The sequence below is a fragment of the Spinacia oleracea genome, chromosome 5, assembly GCF_020520425.1.
Source record: "Spinacia oleracea cultivar Varoflay chromosome 5, BTI_SOV_V1, whole genome shotgun sequence".
Classification (NCBI taxonomy): domain Eukaryota; kingdom Viridiplantae; phylum Streptophyta; class Magnoliopsida; order Caryophyllales; family Amaranthaceae; genus Spinacia; species Spinacia oleracea.
Window position 1 is genome coordinate 13,255,593 of NC_079491.1, and position 18,200 is coordinate 13,273,792.

The following is an 18,200-nucleotide window of genomic DNA, read 5'->3' on the forward strand; positions in this document are numbered from 1 at the left end:
GTCATCAGGGTAAACAACATAATTAGTTGGACCAAATATATCATGCAGTATGTGATATCCATTCTAATAATTGATGTTTCTTTTACTGCTTACGTGTTTGTTGATGATCTTAAGAAATGATTGAACATGGAATACATACATATATCTTGTGTGGATATCTGGATAAGGTAAAAAAAATGTGATCTCTAAACTTTGTTTAACATAAGCTAGATATGATTAATACAGGTAACTAATACTTGTTGAATTAGTTAAGGTTTTTGCAAAACGAGATCACGAAAAACAAAGTCCAAGAAGAATTTGGATTTTTTGTCCTCATAAGCTAACACTGGTTAAACTTCGTCCCACCATGCACACAAAATAGGTGAATCATTCAATTACCGAGCAAAGTAAGAAGAAATATATACTTGCCCCAATCCGTCAAGAGTAAGTACATCTATACTATTTATTTATCTTAATGCTTTGAATCAGTCTCATTTTTCCCTTTAAAATAATGTTTTCCTTGTTTATGAAGTATAAATAATTGGATGTTGGTTGTCATTTATGAAGAGGGGAAGAGTTTATCTTCGATTCCATGGCCGATAGGTAGTTAGACAATTTGCATAATAAAGGCTCCTTGTCTGTGTAAGTATATCTAAACAGTTATGGCAATATATTTTATAGTCCTTTTTTCATGCTTTTCCTCCTCTCGTTCTATGTGCATGTATACTTGGTTTGAATGAAATGAATGTAGCTGGTTTATTGTACATACCATAGAAAAATGTAGCAAATATGATTGCGAAATGGACGACCAACTCTGTCATATCGACTGATCTATATTTCCTTAGTATGTCATGTGTAAAGTTTTCTGCTTATTTTTTGGGGAATATTGTGTCACATCAGTTTATGTTATATCTATTTTGCATTTCAGGCTTGGCTGGCATTTAGGAAGTACTTCGTAACTAATATGCCATCTGATTTGACTCCGATTTATAAGCCCATATACAAAGTTTGTAATAGTGTTCCTCAGCAGGTAATGGTTTCACAGTGCTAGCGTTAAAATGCCTTTTTCCCCCATATTCTTAATGCTTTGAATTGGTTCGTAGATCCTAAACCTGGCACATAATAAGAATGAGATACATATAAGAGTTTGTTCTCATTGACAAGTTCACAAAACGAGTTTAGCATTTGCATGCTGTAGCATTCCAGGTAATACTCTGGCCTCGTTCCTTGATTAAGACTTAATCCAACTGCATGTTGGGTTGATTACCAAGAAATTCATTTAGGAAGTTAGAGATGGGACGAAGGTTAACTACGAGGATGCATGGACATTAATTTGTGTCATTCCACACATCTGAAAGTGCAGACGCGATAGCGAGAGCTTTTGATCTTGGTATTAGCGTCAAGATGCTATCAGGTTAGCTCTATTTGGAGTATGATGGTGATGGAATTTGTTTGTTAATGATGAATTACTCCATAGTACATATTATATAAGTACAAGTTTTTACCCTTATTTTGATGTGAATATGATATTTTCCTGATATTTTGCCTACTGCACCATTCATCTCTAGAAGTTGTTGTAAAAGAGAATTGATGTCAGATTCTTGAATTAATGGTCTGATGCATACTTCTCTCTATAATGTTGTGCCTTTTCTGGCTACTGTTGTCAAGTATTCTGTGTCCCTTAATTTGCACTGTGTAGATTAGTTATTATCCATGGTTTCTAACCCACTTCTTGTCAAAATATAGAACATGAAACTCTAAATGCTGCTTACTTTTATTGTTAACTCTTGTTACAGAAAGTTCTAGTTTTATCCGTTGAGTATACTATGAAAGTATGTGTTTGCCCTATATGTTTCTCTTCTTTTACTGACAGTTTCATGATATATATTTTGCTTCAGAATCAAGTATGGGACCTGGTAAAGGTGTAATTGGTGGCCCTGCTCTGAAGAAGGCAGTAGGAGCAACAACCAGCTAAATGGTGCGACTCCGATTATTACTTTTAGTGAATCAGCTTAACGTGTACAAGTTTTTATGTATTTTGGATATCACATTTTTTTTTGTGGGGATTTGGATCACAGTTGATGTGAAGTAAGAAATACTTTTATTTCGGTAATAGTATTAATTATTTATAGTATTATTAAGCATGTTCAATGCTGAATTTCCAGGCCAAAATATGGCTCGTTGATATTTTTTTTAATTAAAAAAATTGAAAAGAGACCCATTATCTATAAAAGGGCTCTCTCATGTATAATAAATAAATATTAAAAAAATCCCAAAGAGACCTCCTATCTGACATAGGAGGTCTGAATTTTCTGTATATAAAAATATTAAAAAAATAAACAAAGAAACCCCCTTTCTCTAATAAAGGGTCTCATCTTTCTTAATAAGAGACCTCCTTTAATGAGGGGGTCTCTTTATCAAAGAGACCTCTGAGATAGAGACCTGTCCAAAGGAGGTCTATTAGGCATATTTGGACAGGTCCCTTTGCCTATTTTTGTAGTAGTGTATGCCACATTTGTGCCGATACATAAGACATGTGGTGCTGAAGAAACTGCTGCTCTATTCTTCAAGCACATAGTGAAGTATTGGGGCTTGCCGAAGAACATTGTCAGTGACAGAGATCCTAGATTCACAAGTATCTTTTGGTCAGAATTGTTCCAAATGATGGGGTCGGCGCTGAATATGTCATCAAGTCACCATCCCAGTCGGACGGGCAAACTGAGAGATTCAACGGACTACTGGAGGAATATCTGCGTCACTTTGTGAGTGCCAACCAGGAAGATTGGTTCAGGCTCCTTGATGTGGCACAACTCTGCTTCAATGCTCAGAAAAGCTCTGCGTCGAATACAAGCCCTTTTGAGCTGGTGACGGGCCAACAACCCCTTCTACCACACACGGTAGCAGGAACCGAAGATGGGAGAAGTCGTCAAGCTCGAGAGTTCACAAAAGAATGGGAACAGAATACTGAGATTGCTCGTGCCTATCTAGAACGAGCATCGAAGCGCATGAAGAAATGGGCCGATCAAAACAGAAGGCCAGTCGAGTTTGATGTGGGAGATATGGTAATGGTGAAGGTGTTGCCGGAACAACTAAGGTTCCTTCGAGGCAGAGATCGCAGGCTCATCAGAAAATATGAAGGCCCCATTCGCATCACTAAAGGGATTGGGAAGAGTGCTTACAAGGTTGACCCTCCTACATGGATGAAGATACATCCGGTGTTCCATGTTAGTAGGCTCAAACCCTACCATCCAGATGAAGAAGATTCTAACCGCAACATCAGCACCCGCGCCAACATCAGGCTCCGCCAGCGCGCAACCACCTCAATTGAAGACTGAAGCAGCTTCTCTATTTATTGCTTTCTTTAGTTTCTTTTGTAATCTTGTAAGTCGTCGAGGACGTCGACATCTTTAGTGGGGGAGGATGTTAGAATCCAACATTCCTTGCATTGTACTTTTCTTAATTTCCCTTGTATTGATCTTATCTAAACTTTCTAGGACTTTTCTTTGAAGTTTCTAGGCTTTAGATAAGATTATTATGTTACTATCATTCCAGTGTTCACTGGGTTCTTTTAGCTAATTCAAAATAAACCTCTATGAGGGGTATGACTCAATACCTCTCACCAGAAGTTGCCTTTGCTTAATCACTTGCGTTGTTGTGTGCCTTTATTGATATTGTGCTGTCGCTCGTTTTTAAGCTTTCTTGCCTCAACAAAGTCCCTCAAACAGATACACTCGCGTCATCGGTCCCACTTGTGACTGCTGTGCGCACACAAGTGCCCGATCGGCGCCCACGTCCCTTCTTGTCGCCAAAAGACAAGAGCGCTCATTCTCAGAAACCCTGCTTGCTCGTGCTTCACGAGCCCCGTTGAACGCGTTCCGCACAAGGCTTGCGTCCCTACCGCCTTCTAGGTAGGAGCGCGTTGCACGGCCCGGTGCCCAAAACATTCGGACCGTGACACTATGCATACTAGGCTACTAAGTACTAACCATGTAAAGTGGAGGATGCAAAATGCTAAGGAGTAGTATAGTACTTCCTCCGTTTCGCAATAGATGCATTATCTCTTTTTTACATATCCCAACATGCTTCTTTGAACATTTTGTGTGTAAGTAAAAATTATAAAAAAATTGATATTTGGAATCCTCACATTAATACGAATTTAACAAGATCTCATTTGACTATGTTTTTTTTTACATAATGTGAAAGAATAATTGTCAAAGTTAGTTAATGAATAGTGTCCAAAAGAGAAACGATGCATCTATTGCAGAACGGAGGAAGTATTTCGTACGGAGTATGTAGTATTTTTTTTTTTTGGTAAGAAAAATAATCTTAGGAGGCCCTCCGCACGAGGGGAACTCCTAAGATATCACTATGAAGAATGGAAATTAACTTTGGGCTATTACAAGGATCAATATACATATACTCGGTAACTAAATGTCCTACATTAGCGATCCAGTTTGCAGCTCGGTTTCTTCTATGAAGATGTGCTTGATTTCCCATGTTGCAAATTTGGCCAGAAGAGTGCGAATATCGTTGATGATGTTATGCAGTTTCCAGGGTGTGGCCCACTTATTTTTGATATAGTTAATGACAAGTAGATTATCACCTTCGATTAGAATGTTGGAGATATTAAGTCTGATAGCTTCTTGGATTCCTTTGTGAAGACTCAAGGCTTCAACCATGAAGGATTGAGTATCTCCAAGATGGAAGGTGCAAGCCGGTGAGTTGCCATCTGAGTCTCGAAGGATGATCCCAGCTACTGCTGTTGTTGATTTAGATGAACCTTTGAAATTGAGTTTAATTTTTCTCGGTGGAGGGGGGGGGGGGGGACCAATTAACCAAAATGGGCTGGGGGGTTAGAATTGGGGGGGAGGAGGGGATGGAAGTTTTAAGAGGAGTGCCCGAGATGAGATGTGAGTCTACAAGGTTACGCAATTGCCACTCTGAGTGGTGGGCGAACGCTTTCTTGAAAACAGCATGCGGATTGAAATGAGCATTGCTAAAAACACAATTATTTATTTCTTTCCAAATTTCCCAACAGAGAAAAATAGTTTTTTCCAGGGAGGATGGGAATTTCCTAAGATAGGAAAGTAGGTCGGTTAATTTGTTAGAGGGAAGGTGTGAAGGAAATAATGCCCTTGGTCCAAGTATGCATTCTATGTTAAGTCTAATAAATGCGGTTCAGTATTAATTAACAAGTTAATAATTCAGTGAGATCAAGTGAGCTGAATGCCTGACTAGAGGCCGCTTCAGTTCAAGTGGAATTAATTATATTAATCCACAGCTTACTCTTGACTGAACCCGTAGGGTCACACAAATAGTACGTAAACGGATCAAGTATTTAATGGCATTAAATACTCCATCTATGGATATTCGGAATCGACGGATCTTGGTTTCAGTGGGAGCTGAGATCGTCACAGGCAAGAAATGAATACTCCGGAAACGATGATATTGCCGGAAACGGAAATATGGATCGTATCGGAAATATAAATATTATCCAAGTCGTAGATGTTGCCGGGAACGGAAACATGGTACGTATCGGAAAATATTATCGGAAATGGAAATATTGCCGGAATCGGAAATATTGCCGGAAACGGAAATATTGTCAGAATCGGAAATATTATCGGAATCGGAAAATAATTCCGGAAACGGAAATATTGAATATTTGTTCGAAACGGAAATTGATTCCGGAATCGGAAATATTAAATATTGTTCGTATCGGAAATGAATTCAGGAACCGGGAATTTAATCGGAAGCGTATCGTACGAATAAACATCGGACGAGCTTGCTAGACGCAAGGCCTAGCACGAAGCTAGGCCCAACGCCTAGCAAAGCCCGCGCGCGACCAAAGCAAGCAAAGCCCAAACGCTAGAGCAAGGCCAGCAGGCGCGCGCCCCTCGTGGGCTGCGAGCACTTGCTGGGCCTGGGCTCAGCGCGCGCGCGCGCATGGCGCCCCTCGTGGGCTGCTGCGCCTGCGTGTGTGTTTGTGCTTGCGTACGAAACCTTGATCGGTTAGGATTCGTATAAGATTGATTTCCTAAGTCTACTAGATAAATTAAGTGATTGAATTTTAGATTAATTCAGATTCACTAAATCGTTTCCTAGTAGGATTCTAATATCCGATACCCATGCCCTATAAATAGGTGATCAATGCTCACAATTTATATCGAGGATTCAAGTATTCAAAGTGATTTTTGAGAGCAAAAATTCAGTCATTCAATTGCCTATATGTGCCGAAAATTCTAAGTACCTTAAGGGCGATCCTAGTTGGTCAAGTTTAAGGCGGATCCGGACGTGCTGTGGACTATCTACGAAGGGACGACACTTGGAGTCCTAAAGACTTGTTCTTGTTCGGTTCGGGCGTAGCTAGGGAAGGCACGCAACAAAGAGTATGCATCTAAACTATGCTAAATGATTATGTGTAAATAATATGCTTTCCTGGCTTTATGGTTTTTCCGCATGATTTATGAATTGTCATATGTATCATAACCTAACAAGGTGATAGTCTACCCAAGAATGAGCCGCAGGCAAGTCGCAAAGGGTTTAGAGACGGAACAATGAATGAATAAGTGGTCAATGTCTTCCGCGAAGGAGTCACATAAAGGGCAATTATTAAAAGGTAGTACTTGGCGTTGATATAGCGTATTGCGAACTGGCGTACTGTTATGGCAAGCTTGCCATAGAAAAATCTTTATTTTTGGTGGGATGTCTAGCTTCCAAATCCAATGGAAAAGCCATTTTGGTTGATTATTTGGAAGATTATATGCCAACCATGTTGCTGACTTGACCGAGAAGGCTCTAGATGGTGTCATTCCCTAGATAGGCTGGTCTTCCATGTCTGAGATAGGGATCGGGATTCCTTTGACCTTAACGACGATTTCTGGTGGTAGAGTTGTTACAAGAAGCTGAGTATCCCATTGTTTAGTAGGAAGGATAAACTGTGCTACTGTAAGCGTTTGGTTTACAGAGTTAGGCCGTTATTCAACATGTTAAGCAGACTATTTTGAGCAATCCAATTGTCATGCCAAAAATTTATTAATTTTCCATTGCCTAATTTCCATCGGATGCCTTTGCGAAGTAGTTCTCTTTGATTAAGGATATGATGCCAGATTTGGGAGTCTTGTTGCTTTGGCTTACACATAAAAAAAGAGTTGTGCTTTAGGTATTTCTTCTTAATTATACTGACCCAAAGATTTTGATGATCCGTCAGTATCTTCCACCCCAGCTTTGCAATGAAAGCGTTGTTAAGTGGTCGGGTTTTGCGTAATCCTAAGCCATCCATTGATTTTGGTTGGCAGACTGTTTTCCAAGCAATGAATGGGGTTGCGGAGTGAGTTGAGGTATGTTTCCAGAAGAAATTTCTGTGGACTGAATCAAGGTTGTTACAAATCTTTTGTAGAAGTAGAAAGGACGAGCTGACATAGGTTGGAAGGCTTCCAGGTTGCTTTGAATTAGAGTAAATCTTCCAGCTTTAGAAAGGTAATGGGTATGCCAACTATTAATTCTATTCCCATTTTTTTCCATAATGAATTTGTAGTCGTTTTTAGTTGGCTTAAAAGACAAGAATCTAGCTCCAAGATGTCGTCCTAAAGATATAGAGGAATTCATGTTAAAAACTCCAGACAGGTTCCCTCGTCTGGTATTATTAATCATTTTAGAGAAGACTATAGAGGATTTGTGAAAGTTCACTAGTTGGCCTAAGAGTGAGAAAAACTTATCGATGATTGTTTTCAGGGTAGTGCAGGCAGAATTGATACCTTTACAGAATAATAAGCTGTCATCTGCGAACATGAGGCACGGGATTTTTTTAGTATTTGGTGCTAAGGAGAAACCAAGGGAGTATGAAGTATATGCTCGGCTTCTCAACTAGGTAAACTACAGATTATAAAATATGAAGTACGGAGTACAATTTAAACATTTACTTCATAAATGCTCTCTTTTTGATGTATCCCTTCAAGGATGGTTACTTTGGAAGAAAGACTAGCTTATGAGCCCGTTTTCAGTTTTATTTTTTAATGAAACAATTATTTATGCACATTTGCCGAAGCACGATTTCAAACATTAATATCTTCAATCATGGATAACAAAAAATTATAAAAAGTTGATATTTAAAAATATTTATTGAGACAGATCTAATAAGAACCCACACAACTATGATTTTTAAGTATAAATCATAAAAGAAAGTCAAATGAGCTTGTGTGAATCATGTCCAATTAATATTGAGTGTCAAAGGAGGAGATAGAGTGTTAGATGTTCAGTGAATAAATTGGTGAATTGATGTTGTATGAAGAAGATGAAGTGTAAGAGCCGGTTGGAGTTATAAAATAAAGCAAACAACAAACAAATTGAAAAAAAAACCAAATTGATGGAGGAGAGAAGGAATGACACTTGTCATCTAATTAAATGTGATTTCGATTTTTTAAATACTAGGTATAAATACTAGTGCAATTAATGTTACAATTGTTACATTTATTTTTTGACACGAATGTTACATATCGACAAGGGAGAGCCAGAGAATAAATATTTGTTGTTCTACAATGAGGAGTTCCTACCGACTTGGGCGAGTGGAGTAATCTCCCACTGGAATTTGTATGGGTATCTCGATGGGCACTTGGGCAGCATCCCTCCCATTTGAGATTTGAGATTTTTTCATACTCAAGGCTCGAACCTGAGACCTTGGTTAAGAAGCAGAAAATCCTTAACCAATCATGCCAACCTCAATTGGTAGAGCCGGAGAGTAAATGGTTGTTGAGGATGCAAAATTGATTAATGTCTTGTGTGATCCCTATAGGTCTTTGCCTATCTTTGTCATTTATGCTAAAGTGTCAATTCTGTTTATGAAAATACGTGAGTAATATGGTTAATCCCTCAACATTTGGGTGGAATTAACGATAATTTTTTTGGAATTATGAGTTGTTTGTCAACCCATGAACAAGCAATGGAGATTGAGTATTGTGGAAGCCAAAGCTAAATTTTTGGATTATTGCAACTACCTATTTAATGCAACTAGCTCGGGAGCTCGTCTAAAGAACAGGCAGTTAGCTCGTTTAAAAAACGAGCAATTATATAGTGGTATTTTAATGTCCTAATTTTATTGGGGGATTTGTGATTTTAGTGAGAATATTGGTTAAATAGAGGTGTTATTTGAAGGCCACTTGAAAGAAAAAATATATAAATTAAATGGTAAATTAGTATTCAGTGTTAAAAAGGAAAATTGAGGGGAAGAGGTTGAATGAATATATACTCCGTATAAATTAATGGATAAAAGGAGGAATGACACGTGTCATCTAATTATCTATTATTTCGCTTTTTAAGTACGGTGTATAGATGTATGGATATATAGACTAGGTATAGACTTTAAACTTTATCGTAGAATTTAAACATCTACTCTAGCCTTTATACAGAGTACTTTACAAGTATATTAATTTCATCATTCGTGAAAAAAATGAATTTTAAGATAGGAGAAAACATAAACAAAGAAGATAGCATATGAATGTAAATGTGAAGGTTTAGGCCCTGATCTTTTATACTTAATTGCAGTTCCTTTCAGTTTAGTTCATCTTCATTCAGTTCAGTTCAGTTTAGTTTAATCCAGTTCAACTCCATTCAGTCCAGTTCGATTCAAAAGAACGACATTGTGTTCATCTTGTTCTTTAATGGTCTTATATTTTATTATTCTTTTTGTTATTATAATGTTAAATATTATTATTAATTATATTGTAATATTCATCTTTATTTATTTATTTATTATTATTTTTATTATTACTATTATTACTATTACTATGATTGTATTATTATTATGATTGTATTATTATTATTATTTGTTATTATTATTATTGTTATTGTTGTTGTTGTTACTAGATTAGATCCCGTGCATGCACGGATTTTGATCATTTTTTTTTCCACAAAATATTTAACTGAAATCTCCCAAACTACTGCATAGTTATAATATTTTTAACATAATATGATACTTTGACTAAAATATTGAGTGATATATTTTCCATAATTAATATAGCGATTTGACTAAAATATTACCAATTTAGAATAATTATTATTACATCATATCTATTATTGCCATAATTTATAAACTAAATTTTGTTTCCATACTAAATACTATATAAAAAAGGGTAGAGAATAAAAAATAAAATAAAACAGATAGATTTTTTTGGAAAAGTGGTTTTTGGCGGGAAAAAATCGCATCAGGAATTGACACGTGTCATTCCTGGTGTCTCTTTTAGTATATGGTAATAGATTATTATTATTATTATTAATTTTTTTTATTATAATATATTGTTTATTATAATATTATTATTATTATTTATTTTTATTTATTTATTTAGTTCCATTCAGTTCAGTTCACCTCCATTCAATTAAGTCCAGTTCAGTTCAGCCAAACAAAGTTAAGAGGAACAGGGCCTTACCTTTAGACCTGTCAAACGGGTTGTAAAAAATTATTTTCGGGTTCAGGTTAAATCGGGTCGGTCACTTTCTGGTTCGGGTTTACAAATGCTTGTTCAAGACCCATAACTTTCGGGTTCGGGTCGACCCAACGGGTTGAGAGATTTTAAAACGCGTATAATATTTACATTAATTTAGGTAACTAATATACGAAATACGGGAACAAAATTATAAATTTTCCTACACAAGTTTATATTTAGTCAAATTCAACCATAAAATGACGTATAATTAAAATTAAAATCATATTACACCCAACAATAATAAAAACAACGTGTTTTTACTATGCTTAAAATTTCTCATAATCTTATTTATTACTATAAATAAAATGATTTTCAACCGGCCGGGTCAGAAACGGTTTCGATCGAGTTTTGACGCGTTACTTTTCGGGTTATTCGGGTTCGGATAAAATCGGATTACGGGTCACAAAATCTTGTTCAATACCCAATATTTTCGGATCAATTTTTGAGTCGGGTCGATTTTTGACAGGTCTACTTACCTTTCATCATGAAAACTTAAAAGTCATTCTAAACAAGAATTTAAACATTTGTAACATACGGTGTAACTCCCTATTTATTTGAATCACGATTTTTTTTTTTCAAAAGTAGTTTAGTTGGTGACCTGAGTTTAAACCCGTTCTATATTACGTAGTATTTGTTGTCTTGCTCTTTGTGACTCTCCCTACACTAAAAGAAAAGAATATAGAGTGACTAAATATTTAGAAGGTGTATCCTTTAATTAAATACGGAGGGCGTATTATTTTGAGTGTTTTGTATGGAAAATTTCTTTATACATCTGGTTATATCTTGTACAAGGTACATCCAAAATTATTTCTTACTTCGTATGTGTTTATAAATAAATAAACTCCGTTTCACATAAAAAACACTGAAAAAGAATTTTTTATGGACAATTTTTTATTTTTATTACTCCTACTTTTAGTAAAACTAATTGACGATTTGACGGACTATCACCCAATTTCTAGAGCTGACGAGAGAAGAAAAGTGATAGGCGTGAAAATTAACAAGTTATTTATAGAATTATACGGAGTAGTACATGGCAAATTCAGAGAAACTAAAAGAAAAAAAGAAATTGAGGCCGAAAATGTTGTAATTAGGAAAGTCATAAACTCCGTAATAAAGAAATTGTAACAATTAAAAACACCAAATTAGGCAATGTACGTGTTGAAATCGGAATACACCATTATGCTAGAAATTAAGATCGATTAGATTCCCTAACTCCAGGGAAAAGTCCTCACTAACATGTGACACCTTCAATTCTCAAACCCACCATAAATTGAACCTCAATCCCCCTTCTTCTTCTCCTCACATTCACTTCCACCCCCTACTTTCTCTCTCTTCCCGTTCTCTCAGATCTCTTCTTTCTCTCTCTCCTCTTTCGCCATGGCAGGACCTTCTGTACCTGCTACCTTTCTTCTGAAAGATGAGCTTGATATCGTCATCCCTACCATCAGAAACCTCGATTTCCTTGAGATGTGGAGGCCCTTTTTCCAGCCTTACCATCTCATCATTGTTCAAGACGGAGATCCTTCAAAGACCATTAATGTTCCTGAAGGGTTCGATTATGAGCTTTATAACAGGAACGATATTAACCGTATTCTTGGTCCTAAGGCTTCCTGCATTTCTTTCAAGGATTCTGCTTGTAGATGCTTTGGTTACATGGTTTCTAAGAAGAAGTATATCTACACCATTGATGATGATTGCTTTGTAAGTTTTTAATTTTACTTTTCGATTTAATTTGTGAATTTGTGAATTTGTGATCCGTAATTTGTGATTTTTGTGGGTTTCGATTTGGTCATTTGGTTTAATTTTGAGTTCCAATGTTGAACCAATCGAAGGGTTTTAGCAGGGTTTTTATATGCTGATTTTCCGATCTAGGTTTTGTGAAATTTTGTGGTTCCAATTCAATTGTTTTTTTCAAATTTTGAGCTATGTTGATGAATCAATTGCAGGATTTTTCGATTTACTTGTCTGATCTGGGCTCTGTGAAAATTTGTATTTGGATTTGAATTTCCCCCCTCAGATTTCGGGATTTGATGACGAATTGATTGTAGGGTTTTAGTGGGGTTTTGATTTTCTGATATGGGTATCTGTAAATTTTGAATTTTGATCAGGAAATCGCTGGTGGTGTGTTAATTTTGCTGGGTTGTTGTTGATTTGATATTTAGTTCGTTGAGATTTTGTGGGTCTTTTGTTCAAATTTTGATTTTTTGGGACTTGATCTGATATTAGGTCGGTTGATTCCCTTTTTGTGATCTTTTTAGCATATGATTGCCTTTTTAACTCTTTGATTTCATGTTTTTTGTCACTTGTCTTTGAAAATATTGCTAATCTATGATGGACATTGTTGAATTTTATTATGATACTCAGCAAAAGATCACATGTTTCTTTTAAACAATTGAATGGTCCATTCAATTGTTAAATAGATTTGTCGACCTTTTGAAGGCTCTTATGACATTGACATTAGTATATCTAGATCTTTTTGTTATGATGATGACTTATGTGTTTACATTGTCGGTCACAATCATCTCAAATTCTTCAGCATTTTCAATTATGGCGGTTTTGTATGATTGATCTATTACCCTGTGTCAATTGAAAGTAGTATCCTGTATCCCATAGTTGAGATGTGTATTACTGAATCTGAATTGGCTGAGTAAATTCAATGTCGGTCTTTGGTGATGGATGCAGAACTCACATTAGATGTCTGCCTGTCTGGTCAATGTAGGATCTAAGTTTCTGAGATCTTAGTAGTTATTGTTCTATAGTTTAGTTACAATGTGGAATTATGCTGCTCTTTTTTTGCACTTTTGGATTTGAATTCTGGTTTAGATCTAATGTTGATCATTGTTGAAAAATGTAGGTTGCCAAGGATCCATCTGGGAAAGACATCAACGCACTGCAGCAACACATCACAAACCTTCTTTGCCCATCAACCCCACTTTTCTTCAACACCCTGTACGATCCATACAGGGATGGTGCTGATTTCGTTCGTGGATATCCCTTCAGCATGCGTGAAGGTGCCAAAACTGCCGTCTCTCACGGTCTTTGGTTGAATGTTCCTGATTATGATGCTCCCACCCAGCTTGTGAAGCCTCTTGAGAGGAACACCCGGTATGGAATACTATAGCCCTTGTAAGCTAGAATTCTGTTAATTTTGATTGACATAGTTACTCTTTCTAATCTGCCTTTTACCGTGTAGGTTTGTTGATGCCGTGATGACCATTCCCAAGGGAACCCTCTTCCCTATGTGTGGCATGAATTTGGCTTTTGACCGTGAGCTCATTGGACCTGCTATGTACTTTGGACTCATGGGTGACGGCCAGCCTATTGGCCGTTACGACGACATGTGGGCTGGATGGTGTGTTAAGGTATGCCACTACTTGTTCTTGTTGTCATTGTAAACAATTAGAGGGCTTATTGCTGTCATTTTAAGTACCCAACTTTTGAATTTCAAATCTCATAAATATCCTGTTAGCATATACCGTCAGCTGTAACTGTTATTGGTCGCTTGTGTAGGTTATATGTGATCACCTAGGGCTGGGAGTGAAGACTGGGCTACCTTACATTTACCACAGCAAAGCAAGTAATCCCTTCGTGAACCTGAAGAAGGAATACAAGGGTATCTTCTGGCAAGAAGAGTGCATCCCATTCTTCCAGAACGCGACCCTCCCAAAGGACTGCACTACTGTCCAAAACTGCTACATTGAGCTATCAAAGCAAGTGAAGGAGAAGCTTGGAAAGGTTGACGAGTACTTCGTCAAGCTGGCCGATGCCATGGTTACATGGATTGAGGCTTGGGATGAGTTGAATGGAACTCCAGCTGCTGCTGCCAATGGCAGCGCCTAATAAGAGCACAGCTCAATGCGATTCAAGGCCATTCGTTATCTCTTTCTAATTCAAGCTTTTGAATCATCGAGGTTTGCTTGGAGGCTTAGGGAATATTGGTTTCAGGCAGAGATATAGGATTAATTATTGTCATTATTTATTTTTCAAAACAGGGGAGTTCAGTAGCGAGAACACCCCCTCCCTATCCTATTTATGTATGGAGTAGAGTCGCCATTTGTTATTCGGTTTTTGGGATTTTATATGTTAGAAGTACTGTTATTCGTTCCTGATTTCTCATTTAGAAACCTCATTTCTTGCTCAATTTGCTTCGTATTCTTAGTTACCTTATTCGACTAGATAAAACACTCACAAAAAAAACATTAAGATCAAGATTAGACTAGTCAGAAACTATAAAATTTTGATCAGATGTAGTAAAGAGAACAAGGCTTGTGGAGATCGAATTTCGTGTACACCATTTCTTGGCTTGTCTGTGTAGTTCTTTCTACGCAAAAAAAAATAATACAGATTAACCTACATAACTTGTTTGCTGTCGGTATTAGCTGTCGGTATCGTCTACATTACAGATTAACCTACATAACTTGTTTGCTGACAAATGTTTGAAACTTTTGCATTTGAAATCTTTGCGCTTCCGTATAACGGTCTATTACTCCAGAGATGCCTTGATGGGCCATGGTCCATGGACCATGGTATTATTATTCTCATGTAGGATTTGGTCCAAGAGTAATCATTATGAATTTAACATTGCAAATTAGCCTATGTGCACGATGTTGATTGCCATTATTCTCCTAATGCAAAAGATATATTACGGAGTACTTGCTTTAACAATTAATCGTACGATCATCCTAATACAAGTTTTCTACTTATAATTGTGAAGTCCCTGTAGGAAATGATACTGTAAAATCCGAAAATGAGAATAAAATGTGGGCCGAATATTTGATCTTAGAAGCAAAATTCGCCCCGACTATGGTGCAATCGTAATAGGCGTTGCCCCCCAAGATTTTACACAACAACTCGTTTTAACGTGCACTCGAATAAAAGGAATTAGGAACTCATAATATGCTCAGAATAAGATAGAGGGTAGAATAATTTTTCGGTGTATCAAAACTGAACTGCCCAACTGATTTTATAGGGAGTCCAAAACTGTAACCGAAATTCAGAGTTTTAATTAGTGAATTAAATCAGAATTAATTACGGAATAAAATCAGATATTCAAAATCAAAACCGAAAATCTGAATTAAAACGGAAATCATGGAACCGTTACGTTTTTAATTTAAGAATGTGGAGTTGAGCTACGTAACTGAACGGTCTCATAATAACTGGACCGTCAGTTACGACTTGGCCCAAAAAGAAGGCCCCACCACACCGCGCACGTGCCACGAACCGGCCGGACGGCGGCAACGCGCGTATGGGGATTCCCTTCCTAGCCCAAACCACTAGGGGAAGCACTTCAAGAAGTAAACAACACTTCCCTATATTTAAACAAGGAGAAAAGTTACGTTTTTAATTTAAGAATGTGGAGTTGAGCTACGTAACTGAACGGTCTCATAATAACTGGACCGTCAGTTCTTGGCCCAAAAAAAAGGCCCCACCACACCGCGCACGTGCCACGAACCGGCCGGACGGCGGCAATGCGCGTATGGGGATTCCCTTCCTAGCCCAAACCACTAGGGGAAGCACTTCAAAAAGTAAACAACACTTCCCTATATTTAAACAAGGAGAAAAGTTCATTTTCTTTCTATGTGGGACAAAACCCTTTTCTTTAAATACTCCACTTGAAAATGCTACTTTTCATTTCCACTAATGTGGGACTTTTTCACAATATGATAAAACTCTTTCTTTGCATTGTTTCCAACAGTCCCTAAACTTCACTTTGTTAATATTGGATGTAAAATGTGCACATGAGTTAATAAAGTGGGGTTTGATGAGAGAGATAGAGGAGGGCGTCAAAATCGCAGCCAGGTATGTATTATGAAATACATGCCATGGGCTTGTTTGTAATTTCCCAGTCATTTTGAAATTGTTGAATAGTCAACCCCGTTTGCCAACTTGGATCCTATGAATACCATTTTAAAATATTTAGCACCATTTTTGTGATATTAATACCACTTTATAAAATTTAGTACAAAACGAGTACCATTTAAAAAAGTTTAGTACCATTTTTGTAATACCAATACACCATTTTTGTAATACCAATACCAACTCAGCAATGCCAAATCACCACCCCGTTTTACAAATTTACAATTCCGTTATACATTTCCCCCCAAAAATATTTAACATTTACATTTATCTTTTTATTTGGGGTTGACATGCTTTTGCAAATACATGCCAGGCATGTATTTGTACTTCCTCGAGATAGAGAAAGCAAGTAGGAAAAGTTAATAAATAAAGTATGAGCAAATAAATAGGTACATCCGGAATAAAATATGGGACAATCTTTAGGGACAGAGGGGTTAGTGTTGTAGTGGTTTTCAAAATTCTTATGTGCACTTACGTACCCTTAAACTCCTTAGTTTACACTCATTTGAAACTCCCAATGAGCAAAAATTGGATAAATGAGCATAACAGACACTCGAGTACGTCTAACTCCGCTCTTTGTTGCATTTCATATTGCACAACGTTCTACTAGGTTTAAGACGTATTATGTAATTATCAATTGAATCGGAGTTATTTACTTCGTATATTTCAAACGTTACATACACATTTGTCATTTACCAATTTTCTACTAAAGAACCAAATTCTACTGGAGGCTCTTTGGAGGTGAGAATTTCCTTTATATCCCCCTCATTTTCAATGAGTCTACTTGTAATGCTGACTGAAAAAACCTATGTGAGGTATTAGTTCAGTAGGATTCTTCATCTTACCTTCTATATATATAAAAAAAAAAATTCTGCTAAAGGAGTATTAGCCATGCTGATCTTGTAGGAGGGCAGATCCTCTTTCAGCCTATTTACACTAATATAAACCTGGTCCATGCTAACTTAGCGTGGACCAGGGCAACGGAGTAATTTTTATGGGTAACATATGTAACTGTCACGTGACAGTTATTTTGTAATTTTAAATAGTAACTATATGCGTATTACAGTAACTATGTGTTTTAAAGAGTTACTATGTGTTTTGAAGAGTTTTAATGCGATTTGTGTCTAGCCCACTTTATATACGTTTTAAACTTTTTTATTTTTCAAAATTTCAGATCTACATTCTGTTCATTCTATTTCATTTTCTCTCTCTTCATTTTCTCTCTATGCTTTCAAAATTTAGCCCAAATTTCTAGGTTTTGTTCGATTTTTTTTGTAATTATCTTATAATTCTTATGATTGGATCTATTTGATGAGGAAAAATTGGAGGAAGTAGTAGATCAAGAAGGAGGTTCGTCGTTGCCGAAATCGAATCGAAGAATTTGCGCTCGCCTACAAATCTTCGCAAGAATTTTTAGAGATCATATCTCGGTTTGTTGTTTTTTAAAGAATTTTAAGTCTATTTTTATTTAAAATTGAAAATATTTGTTGTTTTGAAGAAATTAATGTTTGTGTTTTACCGAAGTATCGTTTTCACTTCGCGAATTCGATCAGTGAATTCACGATTTTAAATAGTAACTATATGAGTAATACAATAACTATATGGTATAAAGAGGTACTATGTAATTTTAATGGTTACTATATGTACAATAGTTACTATATTATTTTAATGGTTACTATAAGTGTACAACAATTACTATATGTGTACAATAGTTATTATTTTGTTGAGTGATTCGAAATGTTTGTTGTTTTGTTGAAATTAGGGTTAGTGTTTCACATAGTTAGTATATAAATGATATAGTCACCTTTAATTTATGTTGCGAATTAGTGTTTTTAATAGTCACTGGAATGTTCATAGTGTTTATGTTAATAGTAGTTTTTAGAGTAACTA

General features: G+C 36.4%; 1 protein-coding gene and 1 long non-coding RNA gene across 2 annotated transcripts; both read left to right on the top strand.

Annotated features, from left to right (window-relative positions):
* Positions 1 to 711: 711 nt before the first annotated feature.
* LOC130461976 (uncharacterized) lies at positions 712 to 2,076 on the top strand. Its single transcript, XR_008922048.1, has 4 exons — positions 712 to 1,009; positions 1,083 to 1,185; positions 1,263 to 1,393; positions 1,878 to 2,076. It is a non-coding gene; the product is annotated as an uncharacterized lncRNA (long non-coding RNA).
* A 9,403-nt stretch (positions 2,077 to 11,479) lies between these two features.
* Positions 11,480 to 14,563, top strand: LOC110777787 (probable UDP-arabinopyranose mutase 2). The gene is made up of 4 exons (XM_021982373.2): positions 11,480 to 12,155; positions 13,309 to 13,559; positions 13,648 to 13,816; positions 13,965 to 14,563. Exons 1-4 carry the CDS (start codon positions 11,832 to 11,834, stop codon positions 14,292 to 14,294), a joined length of 1,074 nt encoding a protein of 357 aa, XP_021838065.1. The 5' UTR covers positions 11,480 to 11,831; the 3' UTR covers positions 14,295 to 14,563.
* The last annotated feature ends 3,637 nt before the right edge of the window (positions 14,564 to 18,200 follow it).